At 46.3% G+C, this 19749-nt stretch overlaps 2 protein-coding genes across 3 annotated transcripts in view; one reads left to right on the top strand and one right to left on the bottom strand.

The window, feature by feature from the left end:
• DOCK1 (dedicator of cytokinesis 1) overlaps positions 1-19749 on the top strand; it is a 535086-nt gene that overhangs the window by 212412 nt on the left and 302925 nt on the right. The window lies entirely within an intron of this gene.
• Positions 4332-19749, bottom strand: part of INSYN2A (inhibitory synaptic factor 2A) — a 38720-nt gene continuing 23302 nt past the window's right edge. The window contains exon 3 of the mRNA XM_081220509.1: positions 4332-4657. Within this exon, the coding sequence (XP_081076635.1) occupies positions 4477-4657 (181 nt within the window). The 3' untranslated portion in view covers positions 4332-4476. The remainder of the gene's footprint in view (positions 4658-19749) is intronic.

Genomic DNA, 19749 nt, shown 5'->3' with positions numbered 1-19749 from the left:
TCTTGCCTTGCAAGAGAAAGCAACGCATTATAAAAGTTTCAAGTGGACAGTGTCTGGTTTTTCTCTATGAGTGTTGCAAAAAGTGTCTCTAACTTGTATGTTTGTTAATAAACCTACTTAGGAAACATCTGACTTCCAGAAAATCATCCTATCACAGGTACACGTGTGAGTTGTGATGACTTTATAAATTCATTTCCATATGGTATCAGTATAGCAATTTTTCCTGCCTTTCACATGTTTCTGTGGCCTTTTTTCAAGGTTGGTCACTGACTGTGGGTTTACTGCAGAGGAAATGAAAGCCATATCATTACCTGGGTAGAATATGCTGTGCAGTTCTTGCATATTCATCCCAAACCGTATCTTAAATTAATTACTGAGCTCCTTAAAAGGCATTACGCTGCTTGCATATGACCTTCTCATCTGCCAAAACGTATGCTGCGCATTATAGCACGATGAGTTATCCCTAGTTCACAGAACAGAACATTATTTCTGAATCATATAGTTCTTCTCTTCCGGTAAATAAGTTGGTTGCACACTTATCCCATGCCAAATGTGCCAGTGGTAGAGCTTTTCTAGATAAAAGGAGACATGTCAATGTCGAGTCAGCTGCTATTATCTTTAGGTGACACTGCACCAGTGACTCTGTCTTCCTTACTAGTCACGTCACATTTTATTCGCTGATAAAAATGCCCCCAAAGACTCATTCCAGCTGTGGTGGGCCTTGTAAACGTGTTGTGCCCTCACAGACAGGGTGGAATGGAGGAGTTCGTGGCCCGTTTCTTGTATGTTGTCCTTGCTCTCTTCAGTAAGAAGCACAAAGCAAGCACTTGAATTTAATGGTGTGTCTTCTGAGTTGGAATTGAGGATTGTGTATCTGCCCTGCCTATGACGGTACCCCAAGGAGAAAGGCTTTGCAAGGCGTGCTCGTTGTTGCTGTTGGAGAGTGGAGTCGGCCTGGTGTGGGTCCATGAATGACGATGGCATTTCTGCCACACCTCAGGTCTCCATGGCAGCGGACACCTTGGCAACCTCACAGGATGCGGGAAACTTCTGCCAACTTCATATGCCCTTTCCAAGATAGCAAGGTTTCCCCACACCTTGATTTTCTCCCCCATTTAATTCTGCTTTGGGGGAGAGTCTGAGATCGAAGGACCAGATACAGAGGCCTGGGACCTCTCCTTGGAGGCTAGTCGCACACTTTCGGAATGACTGGTGGGCACCTCTGTGGCAGAATGCCCTTTGTTGGATCTAGTTATCGATAAGAGAGGACCCCTGAGGCCACACCAGTATTCGGCTCACAGATACCTGTAGACTGTGACTTGGAGTTTTTTCCCCCAGTGCTCCGGGCATTGGGTCTTCCTCTCTATCCTATACTTGAGCTGCACTCACCCACTTCTTTCCCCAGAGGAACTTGTGAGGCAGGGGGAGCCTTCCATCTCAGCCCCATCCTTGCTCCCGCACCTTGCAAGTGGACTCTGCTATTGCAGAGCCCAGGAAAGGGGTTGGTGACCTCTCCTCTCCTAAGTTTCCAGGGGGCCCTCTCCCTTGGGAGAGGAGGTTGGTTTGGGCTGGTCTCCGTGGGAGAGGCAGGGTGCTCAGTCCCACTGGGGCGCTGGTCTCCCACCCCGGGGAGGGAAGAAGAAAGAAAGGAGGTGGCCGACCCCCTGGGGCTGCGGACCTGCTTGATGGATGATCTAGAGAGAATCTGTCTCGAGGGGGGCATGGCAGGATTTGCCCTGGAAACACCAGTGAGTTCAGTTGTCCCCTGGAGGTTCTTTAAAAGTTAGACCTCAGCCAGATCCTGCTGTGTATGGTGCCCTTTGCCCTTAAAAGCCATCCTGTTCTCCTGGCAGCTGAAGCCCATGCCAGGGTGCATGGTCTGGTCAACTGAGTCTGAGCTGGATTTCAGCCCTGCCCCCTCCCCAGCCAGACCAGGCCAGCAGGCAGTGCCCACGCCCCTTCCCCTCTCCCAAAGACCCGACGGAGTTCTCTTCAGCCTGAACATCTTTCCTTTATTATTATCTCCTCAGATTACTTCTTTTTTACCAAATTATTGAAACCACGAAATAAGATTAATAGCCACACAAAACATGACCTTTGATTTTTTTTTATTTAAAAATTAATAAAGAACTTAGTGACAAGTATAATAATTTAATCTCTATATGTAATGCCATGTGTACATCTACATATGAGGGAACACGGTACTTTTTACCTTGGTTTTGTATCAAAGATTTTACTTAAATCTTTCTAAGAGAAGAGTCATCATCTGTTAGGACACATTGCAGTTAAACTATGAAATGAGTTTGAAAATATTTCTTTTTCTATTCTGAAGACAGTTTCATTTTTAAATAGGAATTTGTTTATCTTCAGTTTCCTTTTTGATTCTGAAAATATTAACTTTTTTTTTTTTTTGTCTAGACTGCTTTCAAACAGTGATGTTACTTTGTTTACTAGATGTCCTCTTGTTTAGATGGAATTATGGTACTAATCAGAGAGCTGCAAACACCCTTATTTCAATTCACTGAGTTAGCCGGGATTTTGAAAACACAAGGAGAGATAGCTTGTTGCAAACATTTTTTATAACTTTAGTTAAAAAGAGTAGAAAATACATGAAACACATTTTTTTAAATTTTATCGCTACATGAAACAATTGCACTTCCTTCATGGTATAGGATCACCGTAGCCTTCCTCTTGCACAAAAATATTTCTCAGTTCTGTTAACTGATATTCAAGGATTTGTATCCTCATGTATCGTGTCCACAAAAGATGCGTGTTTTTCTTTTAATTAAAGCACACATCTGTGATATAGCTTGAGTAGCCCCCAAAGAATGCTTACATGAGATACTCCTGTCACTTTTTTTTTCAAGTCCACTAAGGTCTTTCTAGAATCAAAACACTTAGAACGAAAATAGATTTGCTACTGAGTCAGGAGGAAAATGCGTGGCAAGAAATAGCTCCAGTCTGAGAAACGCAGGTAGATCCTTTCACTAAGGCCGACCACCGTATTGGCATCTGGTCAGTGAGGTGTGCGTGTGAGCACGAGATTAGATAAGAAACGGTTGGACAGAGACCAGAAGACTCGGTTTCCTTGTACATTCACAAACGACTCAAAATTAAAGTTGAACCAAAAAAAGTCAAAAGAAGATCCCCACTTCCTACTGTGAAAAGCCAAAACTTGATAGACAAGAGTCCTTAATAGACTAGGGGCTTTTGATTTCTATAAAAAGATACTTGCAAAGGTGCAAAGGAATGAGTGAAAAAATAAAGGAACTAAGATTTATATTGCAATGTGTAATCAAAAGAGAACTCGAAGTGTCATGGTTTATTTAAAAAAGACCTAAAAACATTTGATTCACAGCTTTCCCCTAGGTATGTCATTTAGTACAACTCACTAATAGGTTAAATGTAGGTGACGTTTGTTGGTTTGTTGGTAGCAGCTAAACTAAGCACGCGGTTTCTCTTTGAGATGGTCAGATCTTCTACAGTTGTTACAAAGCATAACGAATTGTATAAAACGTCTGGCTGAGCTTTCGTGATGAACAGTGTCTCAGAGATTGATGCACAGAAACACTTTCTGGTGGCAGAGAACGCCTGTGATTTATTGGTGACTGTATTATCCATTGTGTATCTCTACGTGTGTTTTCAAATTCTTGCCAGGATTTATCATTTGGCCTTTGGGTACCAAAAGATTAAAAATGAGATCTATGAAAGCTTAGTGTCCGATAGCTCTGACCCTGTCAACTTGCAGTGATTAAAGGCATGTCCTGACTTTGGGGGACTCCTGGCTGCTGGGCATTTGGAGGATGAGCAGTAAGCATGTCACCGGTCTGGAGTTGAAGCAAACACTGAATTTGAGGTGTCAGTGTGACGCTGAGATGTCACTTGGCTTAGCGCTACAGCACATGAGGCAAATATACATATAGTCACATTTTAGAGATTATTCATGGTCTCCGACCACTTGAAAAAAATTGTGCTTTCTCCGGAATTTGATGTGCTGAAAATTGCACTCGCCCCCCGCTTATTTGCAAAATCAAACGTAAAAATGAAGTCCTTTGCAAATGCAAGGGCTACTTTTTCTTCTCAGTATTAAAAAAAAAATAAAGGCTTGAAAATAATTATGAGTTTTAGCTGTGTTACAGAGTGACAGCCTGACGTTCTGCAGGTCGATAACATAATCCTTGCTGATCTGGGGTGCGGGCATAGAAATTTTACTTATCATCTTTGACTATGTTAAGTTTCGTTTCCGGTTTTACATCCCACATCCACGAACTGCAAAGAACAGCTGGCAAGGTGTGACATGTACTACTTCGCTTCTGTGAGTTGATCTGTTACAAAGGCCTTTTTGGTAAGCAGGGTGAGAACTGGTGGCGTCCGAGTCACCCACAGTTCACTCCGTCCTATTCGTTTTGGAAAAGGATTTACTTTGAACTCCAGTGGGTTTTAAAGACGGCCTTTAGACTCCAAACACCATGAGTTTTAAAGGAACCAGAGTTTCCATCGTCCGTGCTTTTTAGATTCAGTTTTGGGTTTTTGCTTGGGAGTTGAGTAAGTCTCCTGAGAGTAAGGCGAGTGTGCGACCTGAGTTTCCTCGAAAGGATGGAGTTTCCTCAGAACTGGCTGGAGTTTGTCTTCTTGCTGCTTAAAATCTAGCTCCACACTAGAAAGAAAAGAGAGGGAAGAAGTTAGTGCTTGGTCTTTCCTATATAAAGAGCTCCCTTAGAGACAGCAGAATTTGGTGCCATCCCAGCAGGGTAATGATCATTCAGATGATGTTTATAATGCCATTTGACGGTTCAGTATTAAGCAATTGGCTATAATAATATGTTTTAGTGCTCCGTCACTGTGAACTATCTCAAAAAGTTTCATTTTCTTTGAAAAATAACTTATTTGCCTTCATTGCCAACTTTTGAAGTTTTATTAATGTACACAGTTGGGGTGAAAGCATAGACTGTGTTTATTGAAATGAGAAATGTGACACGTGAGTAACCCTTTTGCTTGTCCATAGACTGCACACATGTGCTTCATGAGACAGGTAACCGAAGATATGAGTGTTCAGGGGTCATCTTAGTGCATGTACACCAGGTATTTGGAAGCTCTGTGCAACTTTTCACAAGGTCAGAGAAAACCATTTATCTCACCTGAAACAGTTGTAAAGTGAAGTGACCTTGGCTTCTGGTCTCCTTTGCAAAATCTCATCTGCCTAAAAAACTGGTAAGAGCCCAAATATCCAACATTGGGGAAAAGAGTGCGTTTTATCAAGCCAACACCATTGAATATCACTCAGTTGTTCGCAGAGATAGTTTTCCAGGCAAAAAGATAGATAGCGTTCGGTGAAAGTAACAAAACTGTAATTACACGGCCGAAGCCATAGTGTGCAAACATGTAGCCATGAGGAAGGACATTTGCCAGTAGTGATAGGGTTTGTGTTAGAACGACAGGGTTAAAGCTGGTTTTCTTAAGTATATCTTGTGTCTTAGGAAATTTCTCCTGAGAATGCTGCAGTTGGCCTAGAGTCCTCCCATCCGTTCATGGCTTTGGAAAGGACCATTGCTGACCCCCTAACTTTGGGTAGGACCCCCCTGCTCCAGTGCCACTCTTCTGTGATCAGCCCAGGGGCAATGGGCCTCGCCTCCCTTTTGGTTGCCTTGCCTGTACCCCTAGAATTTGAACCTGGGTGCTGCATCACGCCAGGCCTCCGGACATGCCCACTCTGTGCTTCTTCCATTTCTGCTCTGGATGCCAGTCGAAACGTCAGTAGATTTCACTGAAGGCTCAGCAGTGATGATAATACATGAGCTCAACATTTTATATCCAGTGGAGCCGTAAACCATTTACAAACATGATATCCTATTGATTTAGAGAACCATTAATCCCAGCTACATTTTGACATTTTGAAAAGACAAAAACAGCAAAGCTGTATTATCTGGAGTTTTAAAAACAAGTTCAAGACCCATCTAATGGACCGTTGTATGCTCTAAATCCACTGTTCCATTTTTCTTATCATCAAAGACTGTATTAGTGAAAAAATTAAAAATATTGTCAGAGAAGTTTATGGCTAGTTCTCCCCCTGTTGCCAAAACAAAAATTATTTTTCTCCCCTCATTTCAAAGGGCCTCTTTGAGTTACGCTGCAGTTTATAGGAAATAGAATAAAACCCCGTGAACTCATGACTTGCTAATCTAGAACAGGGGATAATATAGTCATGGTTCCTCTTGGGGACAGTTGTGAAAAGTGCAAATCTCAGAACATGCTGCCTCTGTGAAACACGAGCCTCAGTTATTGCTTCAGTAGGAAGAACAGGGATTTGCATCCTGGCTTTCTCATCTTATGCTGTGGAGCGGGGGGGTGGTGGTGAGTGGGAGCTCAGATAAATCCCTTAGCCTCTTTGAGGTTCGGTTTCCTTCACTTGAAGGGGTATCATAATTACTGTCCTGGTATCTTACTGAAAAATGGTAAGGATCCTCCCCACTCTCTCTCTCCTGAAAGAAAGAGTTTCCTAAACTATAAGATGCAATTCAGGTATTATTTTCTCCTTATCATTTATTTGTTGGTCTCTAATTGTATAATGGGGACAAGAGCTAACAATGATTAAGAAATACCTATTCAAGAACTCTTCAGCTTGGACATTTAACAAGGAAAACAAGAACCTTGCCATTGAGTCTGTAAGATAGTAGAGCATCCAATATGGTATTTTAGGTACCAAAGAGTAATTTTGTCGAGGTACTTGGTTAGCATTGGAAGCATGTTCTCCAGGTCATAACCACCTCAATAGGCCCAGATAGGTTTTGTGTTACTAGACCAGAGGGCGGGTGCTAGCGTTTCCTGGGCTCACAGTACGGTCCTGGGTACCTGTGATTACTGAATTCCCATTAAGCTCCTACCTTGGGAACCCCGTTATTAACCAGTTTATCACACCACAGAACCACCACTGTGATCACAGCGTAACCTCATGTGAGTTCTTGTTAACAAAATGACTCGACTTCACCTGTCAGTTGATTCCTGTCTGCCGTCCCCCACGACTGAGAAGCTGCCGCCGGAAGCTGGCTTCTTCGTGGAGGGAGTGTGAGTGGCCGTGAGCGCCCGCTGGGAGATGCCTGCAGTGAGGTGACCTTGAGCCCTGCACCTCCCTCCCGGTCTGTAACCCCAAGTTGCAGTGCACCTGCTTGTCAGGTAGGAATAGCGTGGCTCTGTCCAGTGCTTTCCACTGGGGGGCTTTTCTCCTTTAGGGAGGAGCACACCAAGTCACCGGGGTCGATCGGAAGCAGACAGCCGGCTGGAGAGGGCAGTGTCCGAAGGTTAATCGTCTGGCCGACTCTAGCTGACACAGAGCAAAGGGCCCTTCGGTCTTAGCAGCCAAATGGCCAGAATAAAGCAGCACCTGCTGCCCTGGTCCGCACAGAGGACTTGGACAGAAGCCAGCGGTGGACAGTCGAGGGCACTTGGACTCTGTGTCCAGAGCCCCTCCCTGTTTAACACAGCGAGCTGTCCAGATAGGGCCTGGGAGCGGGGGATGGGGGGGTGCTGCCCCGTGGAGAAGCGATGGCCCTCGATTTGGGCTTCCACCCCGATCGGAGGGACACGGGGGGCGTGTTGGCGGGGGTTGGCTGCAGCTGCCCGGCAGACGGTGCATGTGGGCACCGTCACCGTCTTCAGGGCTGTCGCTTTCTCCCCTGTCTGGAGGACGTGTCCTGGCCACTCCGTGCCCCTCTGTCCCCAGGCCCACGTGACCTCCTTACTCTCTAGCGCCTTCTGAAAGCTCCCCCACTCCGCTCCTTTCTTCCTTCTTGGCACTCACGACAGATGATTGCATTTATCTCCGTATCATTTTGCCTCCGTCCCCCAAATGCAGCTGCTGTGACGGGGTGAGTATTGTCCCGTCTCTGCTCCCAGCACCTACAGCACGGCCTGAATCGCGGCAGTTGCCTACGTAATACTTACAGAATTAACGCCTGGGCTGTAAAAGACAAGTCCCGTCTCGGCTTTCGTCCCCGTTGCGCTGAGCTGCCCTGTCTTGGTCGGTGATGTTGGCTGTGCCCCCTTGCTCTTGTCTCCCACATCGAGCCCCCTCCTCACTGCCGGTAAACAGGGCTTCTCCCCCAGGCAGCGCTGTTGGACCCACTCCTGGTGGAATCTGTGGCCCGGCTCCCTTCTCTCAGAACTTAATCGAAGAAGATGCTGAAACTTTTGTCGTAAAACACACACCAGGATCTGTTTGGAGCCTGCTTCCCCCGCTTCTACTCCTGGCTTCCCCTTTTCTGGAAGAGTCTGTGGTAAAATCTTAAGATGGGTGGGGTCAGCAGGGTGTGGCCAGTTGTGCACTTGGAACCCGGGAGTCTTTTGATTCCCTTTACACCTTTCCTGTGGGCTGGAGGCCCTGCTGTGGTTTTCTGCATGATGCTGCTTCTAAGCTCCGTCAGGGCAGCGTACCTGCCCTGTGCCGTTTGGACCAGCCTTCCCAGAGCAGCTCCAGCTTAGAGACTTGCCCTCACTGCACAGGCAGACAGGAGTGTGTGTGTTCCAAGTCTGGCCTCTAGACCTTGTCCTCACCTCTTAGGACTCGGCTGGGGCTTGGCACAGCTTCCTGCAAGGTCCAGGGTCTCAGAGTCCAGCCGCAAACGAGGCTGGAGGCTGCTGCTGGTACCGCCCGCCTCCTGCAGGCCAGATCTGGCGTTTGTAACGCACCGTCGAGGGGACACACGCATCGCGTGGAACACTTGCACGTCCGAGGATAAGCAGCCTGGAAAACGTCCTGACTCTAGAGAGTCTGAGCCTGAGTGTGAAGGGACTGGAGCCGGGCCAGCCTCCGCTACGCTGGCTGTTCTCTCCTTTAGTGCCTGAGGTACAACGCAGACTGCAGACTGTGCTGGGTGATCCAGAACGGCCCCAGGACTGCTGGGGCTGTTGACAAGATATAAATCCCCGGGAGCTATCATTATTTACGTTTTATCTCTCTCCTTCCCCTGCCTGCGTCCATCCAACAAAATGCTTGTGTTGAGAGCTCCGTGGTAACTGAAGCCGTGCTGCCAGGCGTGCCACCGAAAGCCACTGGCCATATCTACGTGGCTCACGGTGATGAAGGATTAAAGCCACGGGCTGCAGGCTGCATTTTTTGGTTACTCTTTTTCTCTTGAAAATAGAAGTTGTATGTGTCGGGACTTTGCTTACAGAACTATTACTCTACATTTCCAAAGGAATAAAAATCTGCTCTGAACCTCAGGCTGCTCTGTCAGCTGGCACCAGCTTTATTTGCTTCCCGGCGTCTCTGCTGGGCTTTGTAGTAACACTTCTCCCCACGACTTCATGCGATTTTGCAGAGGAGCGTGGTCCCAGCATCTCCAGCGGATGCTCTGCTTGTCTGCTGCTCCTATAAATACCCGGGCCCTGCCACAGTTTCCTTAGCAAGCTGTCGCCAGCTCCTTGAGTTAATTGAAGGGGAAATGGGTTTAGAACGTTCCTTTCTCCAGTCCCCTGGGTGTAGCAGTGAAGAGTTAAAAGCAGGTGAGTTCGGCTCCCAGGCACTTGTGTGTTTTCTGGACTGGAAGAAAACCCGAAATCTCTGATTTCTCCAACCTTGACAGTGTTGGCGGGGCTCAGTGGACTGCAGAGCGGAGGCCTCCGTTTTTAATTTTCTTTGAATCAGATCGCAGAGTCCCCGGTGCTCGCTGTGGCTCTGACTGACCCACGCTCTGCCACTGGGGATACATCATCCCACCTTCAGGGACCTGAGCTTCCCGGGCTGTGAAATGACAGTGGAGATGCACGCCTACCGCCAGGGGGCTCCATGGAGCCACCACGCCTGCACGGAAACTCAGGCAAACTCAGGGCAGCCAGCTCGCTGGGGCGTGCGATGGCTCTCACAGTGTCCTCAAAATGCAGTGCTTTATGTCCGGCTGGCTTCACGTCAGCGCCTTGGATGACACTGTTGTTCAGAAGAAGCTGAAAGTCAGGCTCCAAGTTACAGGCTGGGTTGTCTCCCTTGCAAGCCTGGTGAACCAGGCACATCTCTTTTTATTTACTTCTCAGCCTCAGTTTACATATGTGGTCCCGGCTGTGCCTTTAGGCAGTGGGAGAACCAGGACCCAAAATAGCCATCAGACTTCCCTGGACGCATCTCCGTGTGACTACTGAGGGGCCCCATCCATCCGGCATGTCCAGAATCAGATCGTTTCCCCAGCCTGCTGCTCTGTCTTCCCAAACTCAGCTGCCAAGCCGGGCACCTTGGCATCTAGCTGGACTCACCCTTCCCGCCTGCTTCCATCAGCTGGGTACCATGCAGCCGCCCTCAGCAATCTCCAGCGCCTTCCTCTGCCCCCAAAGAACTTAGGCAGTTTTCACTTTGGCCACTGAAACAGCCGTCCAGTGCTTCGTCTCTCCATCTCTCGCCTGCCCTAACGCGTTTTCCAAGTACCAGAGTTACCTTAGGAAAACCTGAAACTCCTTGACAAAACTTCCACTCATCCTTTAAACCGAGGGCACTTGTTGCCTCTTCCTTCTGTGGATTTTCTAGACTAACCACATGTGCCCGCCCCTCCGTCCTGTCCAACTCCTCTGGTCCATACTGCTTAGGGTCTCTGCACATTTTTATCAGAGCACTTCTGGCTCATGTTGGATCATAGCTACTTTTTCTCAGTTCTGTGAAATGCATCGAGGGATAGACCATGTTGAATTCAGCGGCATCTGTGATGCCTTTAATACAGTGAGAGACTCAGCACGTGACCTCTTTGTTTACTGAACTGAAATAAACTGATGAACCCGAATCCCCTCACGTCCAGTCTCAGCAGAATGCTGCCTCTGTTGTCTAGTTATAACTTACTCATCAAAACGAACATATGTACACAAAATATGTCCATATGTTATATACCTGTTGTGTATATATATGGAGCTTGTTCCAGTAGTTTCCAGTATTAATAATTTGAACATAGAAATGATTCATCATAACTCTGAATGCTGCTTCTGCCACTCTTTCACACAGTAGGTGCCTAATCAAAGTTTACAGAGTCACTGTAAGATTTAAAATACCAAAAATAGATGGGTATTCAATAATACTAATACCTGAACTATAAGATCTAGCCCCTTTTCGTGATGGCCTATGGCAAGGAAATTATGGTTATGGTTATAAAAAGCAAAACATTAGCCAGTTATCCTAGCTATAAAGTATATTCCAAAGTATCCAAAGTTATAGACAGTGACCTTTCTGAATACATCGTGGTACGTAGCCTGACCACGCGGGAGGACAGTCCTTCCTTTTATGCTTGACTGAAGCTCCATCCTCGGTATCTTTATTATCTGTGACTCCTCTGGAATACAAAGAGTGGTCTGGCACCTGGGCTTCATCTAAGTGCCCAAATTTGAGGGCTGGCCAGATGCACAGGGATCAGGGAACTGCGTTTGAGCCTCCTGTAATTTTGCGCCACAGAGAGGTTGAGGCAGAAAGACTCAAGTGCTGTTTATAACCTCCAACGATAATCATTTCTCGAGTAAGAAAGGGACCAGATCACTAACAGTGTCACATGTGTATTAAGCATATCTGATGTCATACTTCTAGCAAGCCATCAAGATCAGACATTATATTTAGAAGGGATGGATAATTATTAAATGTGGACTGCCAGTTCACTGCTGTCCCTGGCCTCAACAAAGAGCACACAATTATTTTTTTTAATCTTTGAGCAGGACGTGCATTGTAACTGCAGTTAAAAGGAGAAAACACAGGACTCTCCAAAATTGTTTGTCGTGGGTCCTTCAGGTGCCAGGGCTGGAACACCCAGCCAGGTGACCTGAGTCCGGTCGGCTGAGATCTTGCCCGTGAACTTGTCTTCTGTTCTCATCTTGAGGGTGGACAACCTGTTGCCCAGAGAGGAATGACTTGGGGTCACAGTGCTTGAGCTAAAGTGCAGAGCAACCCGGCCCCTCTGAGCCACCAGCCCAGAACGCTGAGTTGCTGACGCTCTCAGGAGCTTCCCCTATTCTGACATGAGCAGAGAGATAGAGGTTATGGAGCAGTGACAATTCTCAGTGCATAGGCCAGAAAGCCATGAGCTTCTTGTGCATGTCTTATGGTGTCACTGGTGACCTGTCTAAACCCCCGGGTTCCCTACCACACCTCCAGGGATGTGTTGTCTGTGGGATCAGTTCCTTCAAGGCGGCTGATGGGGCAGGAGAGTCAGCTGAGTGACTGCAGCAAACCCTAGGTGGTTTCTTTTGTCATTGAGTCCCCAAGGAATTTTACATGCTGAGGGCACCCAGGTAAGGACTGGATGCTGTATCCAGCTCGTAGAAAAATCTACATGGTTGTCTAAAAGTGAATGACACTGATTGGCTCATGACACTGACCATGTAACTCCTTCACACTGTTTTGGACATAGGTGGCTACAAAATCTACATGGTTGTCTAAACGTGAATTACACTGACTTGCTCATGACACTGACAATGTAACTCCTTCACCCTGTTTTGGACATAGGTGACTACCTCGTTAATTTTGACTTCTGAGGGTCTTAAGAGGAGGGCTCTCAGTGTAATGAACCTGTCTCTGCTGAATAATTTTTAACTAATTGCTTTACAAAGAATATGTTGAGGTGAGTAATCAGTTTTCACTTGTACAGCTGTCATCAGTTACACAGACTTTCTGATACTAAAGGTTAGTAAAAGGTCACTAAAGATGACTAAAATCTGATCCTTTCATATTGGGGAAAAAGAAAGAATATATTTTTATAATTCTAATGGAATAGACAAAACTTGGATTATTGGTTTGGGGAATTTTCAAGGAGAATTTTGAGGTCTGTTAAGTCATTTTTTTTTCCTAACATTTAATTTACTTTATTAAAACATATTTCCTTACATCAGAACAACATCGTCTAACGTATTATCCAAGGAAATCCTTTCTGGCATCTTCCTCCCGCCCCATCAGTCACTGTAAATACTAGGAGCAGAACACTAAGTATTAGACAAAAGCTAATTTCCTCCACATCAGCTCACGTTGGTAAAGAATTTAATATGCACAAGCGGTGGTGATCGGAAACAGGCCTGCAAAGGCCACTTCCACTAAGAGAGAATCACTAAGTGACAAAGGCAGCAAAGATTCCACTCCAAGTGGGCTCTGGACAGGCTAGACCTGGCCTGGCCACTTCCACTAAGAGAGAATCACTAAATGACAAAGGCAGCAAAGATTCCACTCCAAGTGGGCTCCGGACAGGCTAGACCTGGCCTGGCCACTTCCACTAAGAGAGAAACACTAAATGACAAAGGCAGCAAAGATTCCACTCCAAGTGGGCTCTGGACAGGCTAGACCTGGCCTGGCCACTTCCACTAAGAGAGAATCACTAAATGACAAAGGCAGCAAAGATTCCGCTCCAAGTGGGCTCCGGACAGGCTAGACCTGGCCTGGCCACTTCCACTAAGAATCACTAAGTGACAAAGGCAGCAAAGATTCCGCTCCAAGTGGGCTCCGGACAGGCTAGACCTGGCCTGGCCACTTGCACTAAGAGAGAATCACTAAATGACAAAGGCAGCAAAGATTCCACTCCAAATGGGCTCTGGACAGGCTAGACCTGGCCTGGCCACTTCCACTAAGAGAGAATCACTAAATGACAAAGGCAGCAAAGATTCCGCTCCAGGTGGGCTCTGGACAGGCTAGACCTGGCCCGGGTTCTGCATACAAATGCAATTACCTCTCTTAACAATAAGACTTCATTAGTTTCGAGGCGTCCAGTTCTGGTGGCTGTCCTGATTGCAGCTCCTTTTTTGCGATACTCTGGAATCAGTGACATTTCCATGCACATTTTTGTCTGGAATCTTTGCGGCCTTCTATTTTGTGTTCATATTGGTGATGCAGTGAATTTCTATTGATGATTTGAGAAAATGCAAACCATTAATTCTGTGAATTCCTTGTTCCATCTCATACTATTAGGGTGTTTTTCTCATCTTTCCTGAAACCTTCCAACCATTTTGGAAAGGACCTTGCAGAATTTGGGAGCTTCCTTGATAAACAGTTAAAGATTTCGATGCACTGGAAAGTTCCCCAGCTGCTGTAAAGCTACATGCTTATGTGCCAGCAGCAAGGCATCCCCTTTCATCCTTGGAAATCCTCTGGCTGTTTCTCCCCTTAATCCTTCCGGTTGTTTCCAACCCTCTAGCCTGGGGGGTTGGGGAGGTGTTCTACAGAACACATCTAAACCCTCCCCAAGATGCTACCCCTCCAAGATGGTCCTCTCTCCTCTGCGTCAGCTGTCCCCAGGTGGAACACCCTGGTTGCCTTTATCTCCCCGTCCTCTGCCTTTCTTCACTGTGTCTGTGGCCCACACCTTCGGTACAGAAGGTTCCCTGTTATCACTGTGTTGTTAAAAGGTCTTACGGCAGGGGTTCTACGGGGTTGTCTTCAGCCAGATCACCGATTCCTCCCACCTCCCGGTGTGTGGGACCATGCCCCTCATCTCCTAGGAGTTTCATGAAAAATGCTTGCTGAGGAAATGCACAGAAGCACCAAATGGAAGGGACTCGGGTACTTTATCAAAACAGTTGTTTGAAATTTTATCTATCCTTGACCATCCATGAATCATATCAAAAGATGAAAATACAACATAGACAACAGGGCATCCTGCAAACTCCCTCCCTTTGGGGTGTTGAAAACAAAGTGATAGGCAGACGGGCAGTGTTCCCTTCCCTTGGGGGCCAAGTCCACTCACAGATTCACTGCATAATTATTAGTGTCACTTGAGGCTGGCTGTGGGTGGCCCTGATGATACAGAAAGGATGCAGCTGCGGGCAGTGTCCTCCTGAAGGGGACAGGTGTTTTAGGACTTGGAACTAATGGTAGGAATTCTAATACTTTACAGGAAGATTTAAATTCTGGTAAAGATTCTACTTAATTAGTCTGAATCATCATTATCATTATCTTTCAAAGCTCGCTTTCATTCCCCAAAGCCTTTGAACTGAGGTTAGCACAGGCTATCCTCATAAAAATGCACAAATTTGAATTCAAGCCATTTTGTTGTGGTATTATTTTACGAATTAACCACTTCAGTAAAGCAGGGAAATGGTATGTTGCATTGTTCCTTTTTGAAACAAAATCTGAACAAAGGATGAATCATCAGTTAGCGTGACTCATCAGATTAGTCTGACAAGGGACCTACGGAGATAGGGTGGATACAAAGGATTTCAACTGCTTATATTATATTAGTACTTTATCCTTCAAACATTTTCTGAAATAATTACAGCCTATTTTGACAGGAACTATGGATGATAAGCCAGAAAAGTTTTACTACAGAAAACTAAAACTTGTATCTCTTGTTATCTTGTTTCATGCTGAGATGGTCTTAAATTAGAATTTCACAACTGGTCCAGGTTAGGAAACAAAAACTGTAGTCATGTCAACCACCTCCAAATTCCCGCTGATGGAAGATACCACTTTCGATGCTTGGGTTTCAGTGTCTAGGAAGCAGGGCAATCCATTGCCCAAGGATGGTTGTTTTGGCTCTTTGTAAATCGATTTGCCAATACGGGAATGGATGTTATTTGGTTGAGAAATGCCCTGTGGATGCCCAAACTTTTATCTCCGTGTAGACTTTCTTCTGAAGTTCTCAGATCCATTCCTTTCATAATTGTAGATCACTGACTCATGGGATTTCAGAGCTAGAAAGGACCTACCTGGTCCCTTCCTTCAATCATGCAGGACTTGGAGATCTAATGGACACCCCTCCAAAGACAGAGGATGGCAGCTCAGCCCTAACCTCTGGGGAACCCCCTATCTGAACATCAGTCCCAGGCAGGCTGATTTTCACAACCTTTTGTTTGTGGTCCTGGGGGCCCTTTTTCCATGAAATTGCTTCAAGATCTTTTGTCCCTTTGATTTTTTTTTTCTATGACAGACTTATTTTTTTACAGAGAAATATGTACTGCCACCCATGGCAAAGGCACACATTTATTCAAGGGCTTGCGTTGCTAGAATGACAGGGAGCTGTGTCTTGGACACGGCCCCCTTTGCATGTCCCTAGGCCAAGTGTTACTGGCAACGTGGTGGATTCTTACACCGCTCGGAGAGGGTCCTTGGGTTTTGGGTGAAAAGCAGTGTTTAAATGCAAGGTGGGAGGGATCAAATTCATTGACCTCCAGGGCTCTCTGCCTGCCAGCAAACAGGTATGACAAATGACAACATGTGGAAACTGGCAGCTCTGATGGCCCCTCATGTTCGCCCAGGCTCTGGGACAGCCACAGGCCTTTGGCATTTTAAAATGTCTATTTTGAAACTCCTTCAACCTCTTCAGTTCTGAGGTGCTGCAGGCATCCTCTGGGAAAGACCCAGAAGAGTGGCCGAGATGGTGGTACAGGGACTCTTAGAACATTCCTGAAGTCTAGGGTGCAGGCCCTGGTACCTGAGAGCCTGGGTGCCGAGCTAGGCATAGAACCAACTGCAGGGACTCCGAGCTTGAACTCATCCCCTTCTGATGGGATCGTCTCTGCAGAGGTGTTTGCAGGAATTGATGGAGGATTTGTTGCGACGTCATCCATGAAAAGAGATGCACTTAAATCATAAAGCCTTTTGGGCTTCCCTGGTGGCGCAGTGGTTGAGAGTCCGCCTGCCGATGCAGGGGACACGGGTTCCTGCCCCGGTCCAGGAAGATCCCACATGCCACGGAGCGGCTGGGCCCGTGAGCCATGGCTGCTGAGCCTGCGCGTCTGGAGCCTGTGCTCTGCAACGGGAGAGGCCCATGTACCACAAAAAAAAAAAAAAAAAAAAGCCTTTGCAATTTGGACACTCCCTCTGGCTCACCTCTGAGATGTTCTGGCTGCCCATTTGCACTGCTATAGGGTCACCTGGACAGGTGATTTCTTCTACCCAAGGCCTGTTGTGTTCTGGATGCTTTTCTATCAAAGAAACCTCTATCCTTCATGAAGCATTTGACATTTGAGGATTGAATCACAGGGCTGACTGTGCACTGAGAAATCATCTGGGTGGATGATACCTGCTCTACACTCCCCATTCTTTTTTGGCAGAAGGGAACCCCAAGGGGAATTACCTATCTGGAGGTATCAACAACTGCCAGCCACCACTCTCTTGTACCAGTCTTTGGTTTTCTGATGGGATTATAAATGCCCCCTTCACCGAGGTGCTGGAGTAGCCACCACCGTCGTGTCCCCCATGATGGAACTGCCGCCCACACGGGGCTGGGTGCTCCTGGCACACGGGCTCCTCTGTTGTGGATCCCTGACCCTCTGTCCTCACTTCTCCAGCTGTGTGCTCACCAGGGGGATGCTGGGTTTGGATCTGTTTATGCCGTTTGTACTCAGCATTGAAACGATGTGATTTATTTGAGTGTTACATAAACCAATGAGATACACTGGAGGCAAGAGAGAATTATTTCTGTGGGTTAGATGTTTTGGACAGAGGAGCTCGCTACGAAGTACTGAGTGTGGCAAAGGGAGGGGCAAATCGGCGTCCAGAAGGACCCTGAAATCAGGTTCTGTCACAAGATAACCTCAGGAGAATGGGTGTGGTTCGTGGCAGATACCTTGGAAGTCCAGTGGGCGTGACCACGGGCACAGAAGACATCTGGGCCTCACCTCAAAAGACTGGCATAACTTAAAACCATGTACATTGTAAGACAGTTATATGATTCAGAGTCAAATAACATGTTTACATTTATGATTTCTCTTTTGACTCGTGTTTCAATTAGTGAACCAGAAGTGAGCTCTCTTTCCTCTTATCTGTAGTGCACAGAACACTCTTGCTAATGTCAGTAACCAACGTCAAGAGTAACTGGTAAATTTTGACAGTTCTAATTTTAAATTATATCCTATATAAAGTGATAGGAAAACTGGGAAACAGAATTTGACGAATATATAGGTTCAACTTGGTAGTAATATAGAGACCTCTGTTTGAATTCACAGCAGGAAGACTACTTTTGGGGGCGGTGGGAGTCCAGCTGAAATGTTACCATTAAGCCTTCCGAGTAACTTCTCTTTGCAGCTGAAGTTGGGGTGTTGGGAAGTTTTTGTTGCTGTTACCACTCTGACGGGGGGATTTTAAAACACTTTCCCGAAAGAGCGATCTAAAACTCCACTTCTTCTCTAGTGCCGCCTCTCCCGGGATGCCCTGTTCACTTAGAGAGGGGGCTTACTTACTGTAGGGTGGCATGGCGGTAGAGGCCCCCACTGTACACAGTTCCTGAAGAGGCACAGTCCCTGCCGTCACATCTTTGATGACAAGGTCTCTATGAAGAGACACGCATCGTTTCCCCAGTTTGCAGGAGATGAGCAGAGTGGTCGCAGTGACTCAGTCCCTCTACTGGTGAGTGAGTCTTACTAAATTTTGTCAAATTCTTGTGGTGCTGGAACTCCCAGTTCTTAGGATAAATGAGCCAGTGGCCTGTGTACTGGGATTCACACAGATCGCTGGGTGAGCCACGTCTAAACAGTAACACTCAAGGCTAATTCCTGTCCTTCACAGACTGTTCAGTCACTTTTAACTCTTTAAACTTCAATCACTCTTTAACACTTTTAACTTTTTAAAAAGTGATTTAAGTTCAATCACTTTTTTTTTTAACGTAAGTTACTTCTGGATTTAGAGCTACATTTATGTAAATTACTTCACTTTACATTGGAGAGTGTGCTAATAAGTTCTTCTTTCAGTCACCCACAAAGTGTTAAGTGGGTTTACATCATCAGGCTCACTCTTCGCAACTTCTTTGGAAATCTGGGTTCCCTTCGACTCTATAACATTGGAGACTGGAGGAGTTTTAGCTCCCAGAGTAGCAAAAGCTAAAGGGTGAGGATATTTATGCCAGGAGCTCTCAGTTCTTCATTTCTTTTCCTAATTGACTGGTTTAGTGAAAGCAATTTTTTTTCTTTGAAAGCGTTTTATTTTATGTCACTTACATCCCTTCACTGTTGATTCAAAATTGTTTCCCATAATATGGGTGTAGTAAAAAGATTCCCACCGACCAAACATCTCTGATAAGTTTGTATTTGGAGTGCTTGACGTTTCTTGCCTGGGTGCTTGATTTTCACCTCCTTGTTAATATTGAGCAATCAGGCATCTTGGCCTGCTGGGCCAGGGCTGCTGTAGGGGAGCCGGGTCCCTCTGGGTAGCCAGGAGGCCTTAGCAGTTTGTGTGCCTTTTACTAGATCGTAACCAGGCCATGGTTCCTGCAAGGCAGGCTTTCTCAGTCTTGGCACGGTTGACAGTTTGTATGGGCTGACTCTTTGTCGTGGAGGGCTGTCCTAGGCATCATAGGATGTTAGCAGCATCCCTGGCCTCTACCTGGTAGATGCAGTAGCACCTCTCCAGTTGTGACAGCTGAGAGCATCTCCCTCCCTTCTTGCCAAATGTGCCCCGGGAGGCAAAATCTCCCTGGGTTGAGAACCTCTGCAGGACGGACTTTGCTACGGTGGTACTGGAGCTCGTGTCTGCCCTGTGGTTTCTTCTGCTGCAACCACACCAGTCACCAGGTGACCCAACTCTACTTGTAAAGAACCTGGGGCCCAGTCTGGGATGCTCCGTCTGTATTGGAGATGTGATGGACTCAGGACTGTGTGGACTCAAGCTTTTTGCCATCGTTAAGACATTTATACCCTCTCCCTGTCTCTGCCTTCTTGATAGGAGGGTGGTAACTTTGAAGATCTCTTTAGAAGGTGTTTTTTGCTTGAGATTGGCGTTCCTTTATACAGTTTTAGATATAAAACTGTGCAGCTTTTTTTTGTTGTTGATAATTTGGCAAATCAAGTAAAATTGTTCTTCAGGCTTAATCTTAAAAAATG

This window comes from Mesoplodon bidens, assembly GCF_964165515.1.
Source record: "Mesoplodon bidens genome assembly, chromosome: 1".
NCBI lineage: Eukaryota > Metazoa > Chordata > Mammalia > Artiodactyla > Ziphiidae > Mesoplodon > Mesoplodon bidens.
Note: the sequence above shows the minus strand (reverse complement) of the source record. Positions and strands in the feature narration are given on the sequence as shown.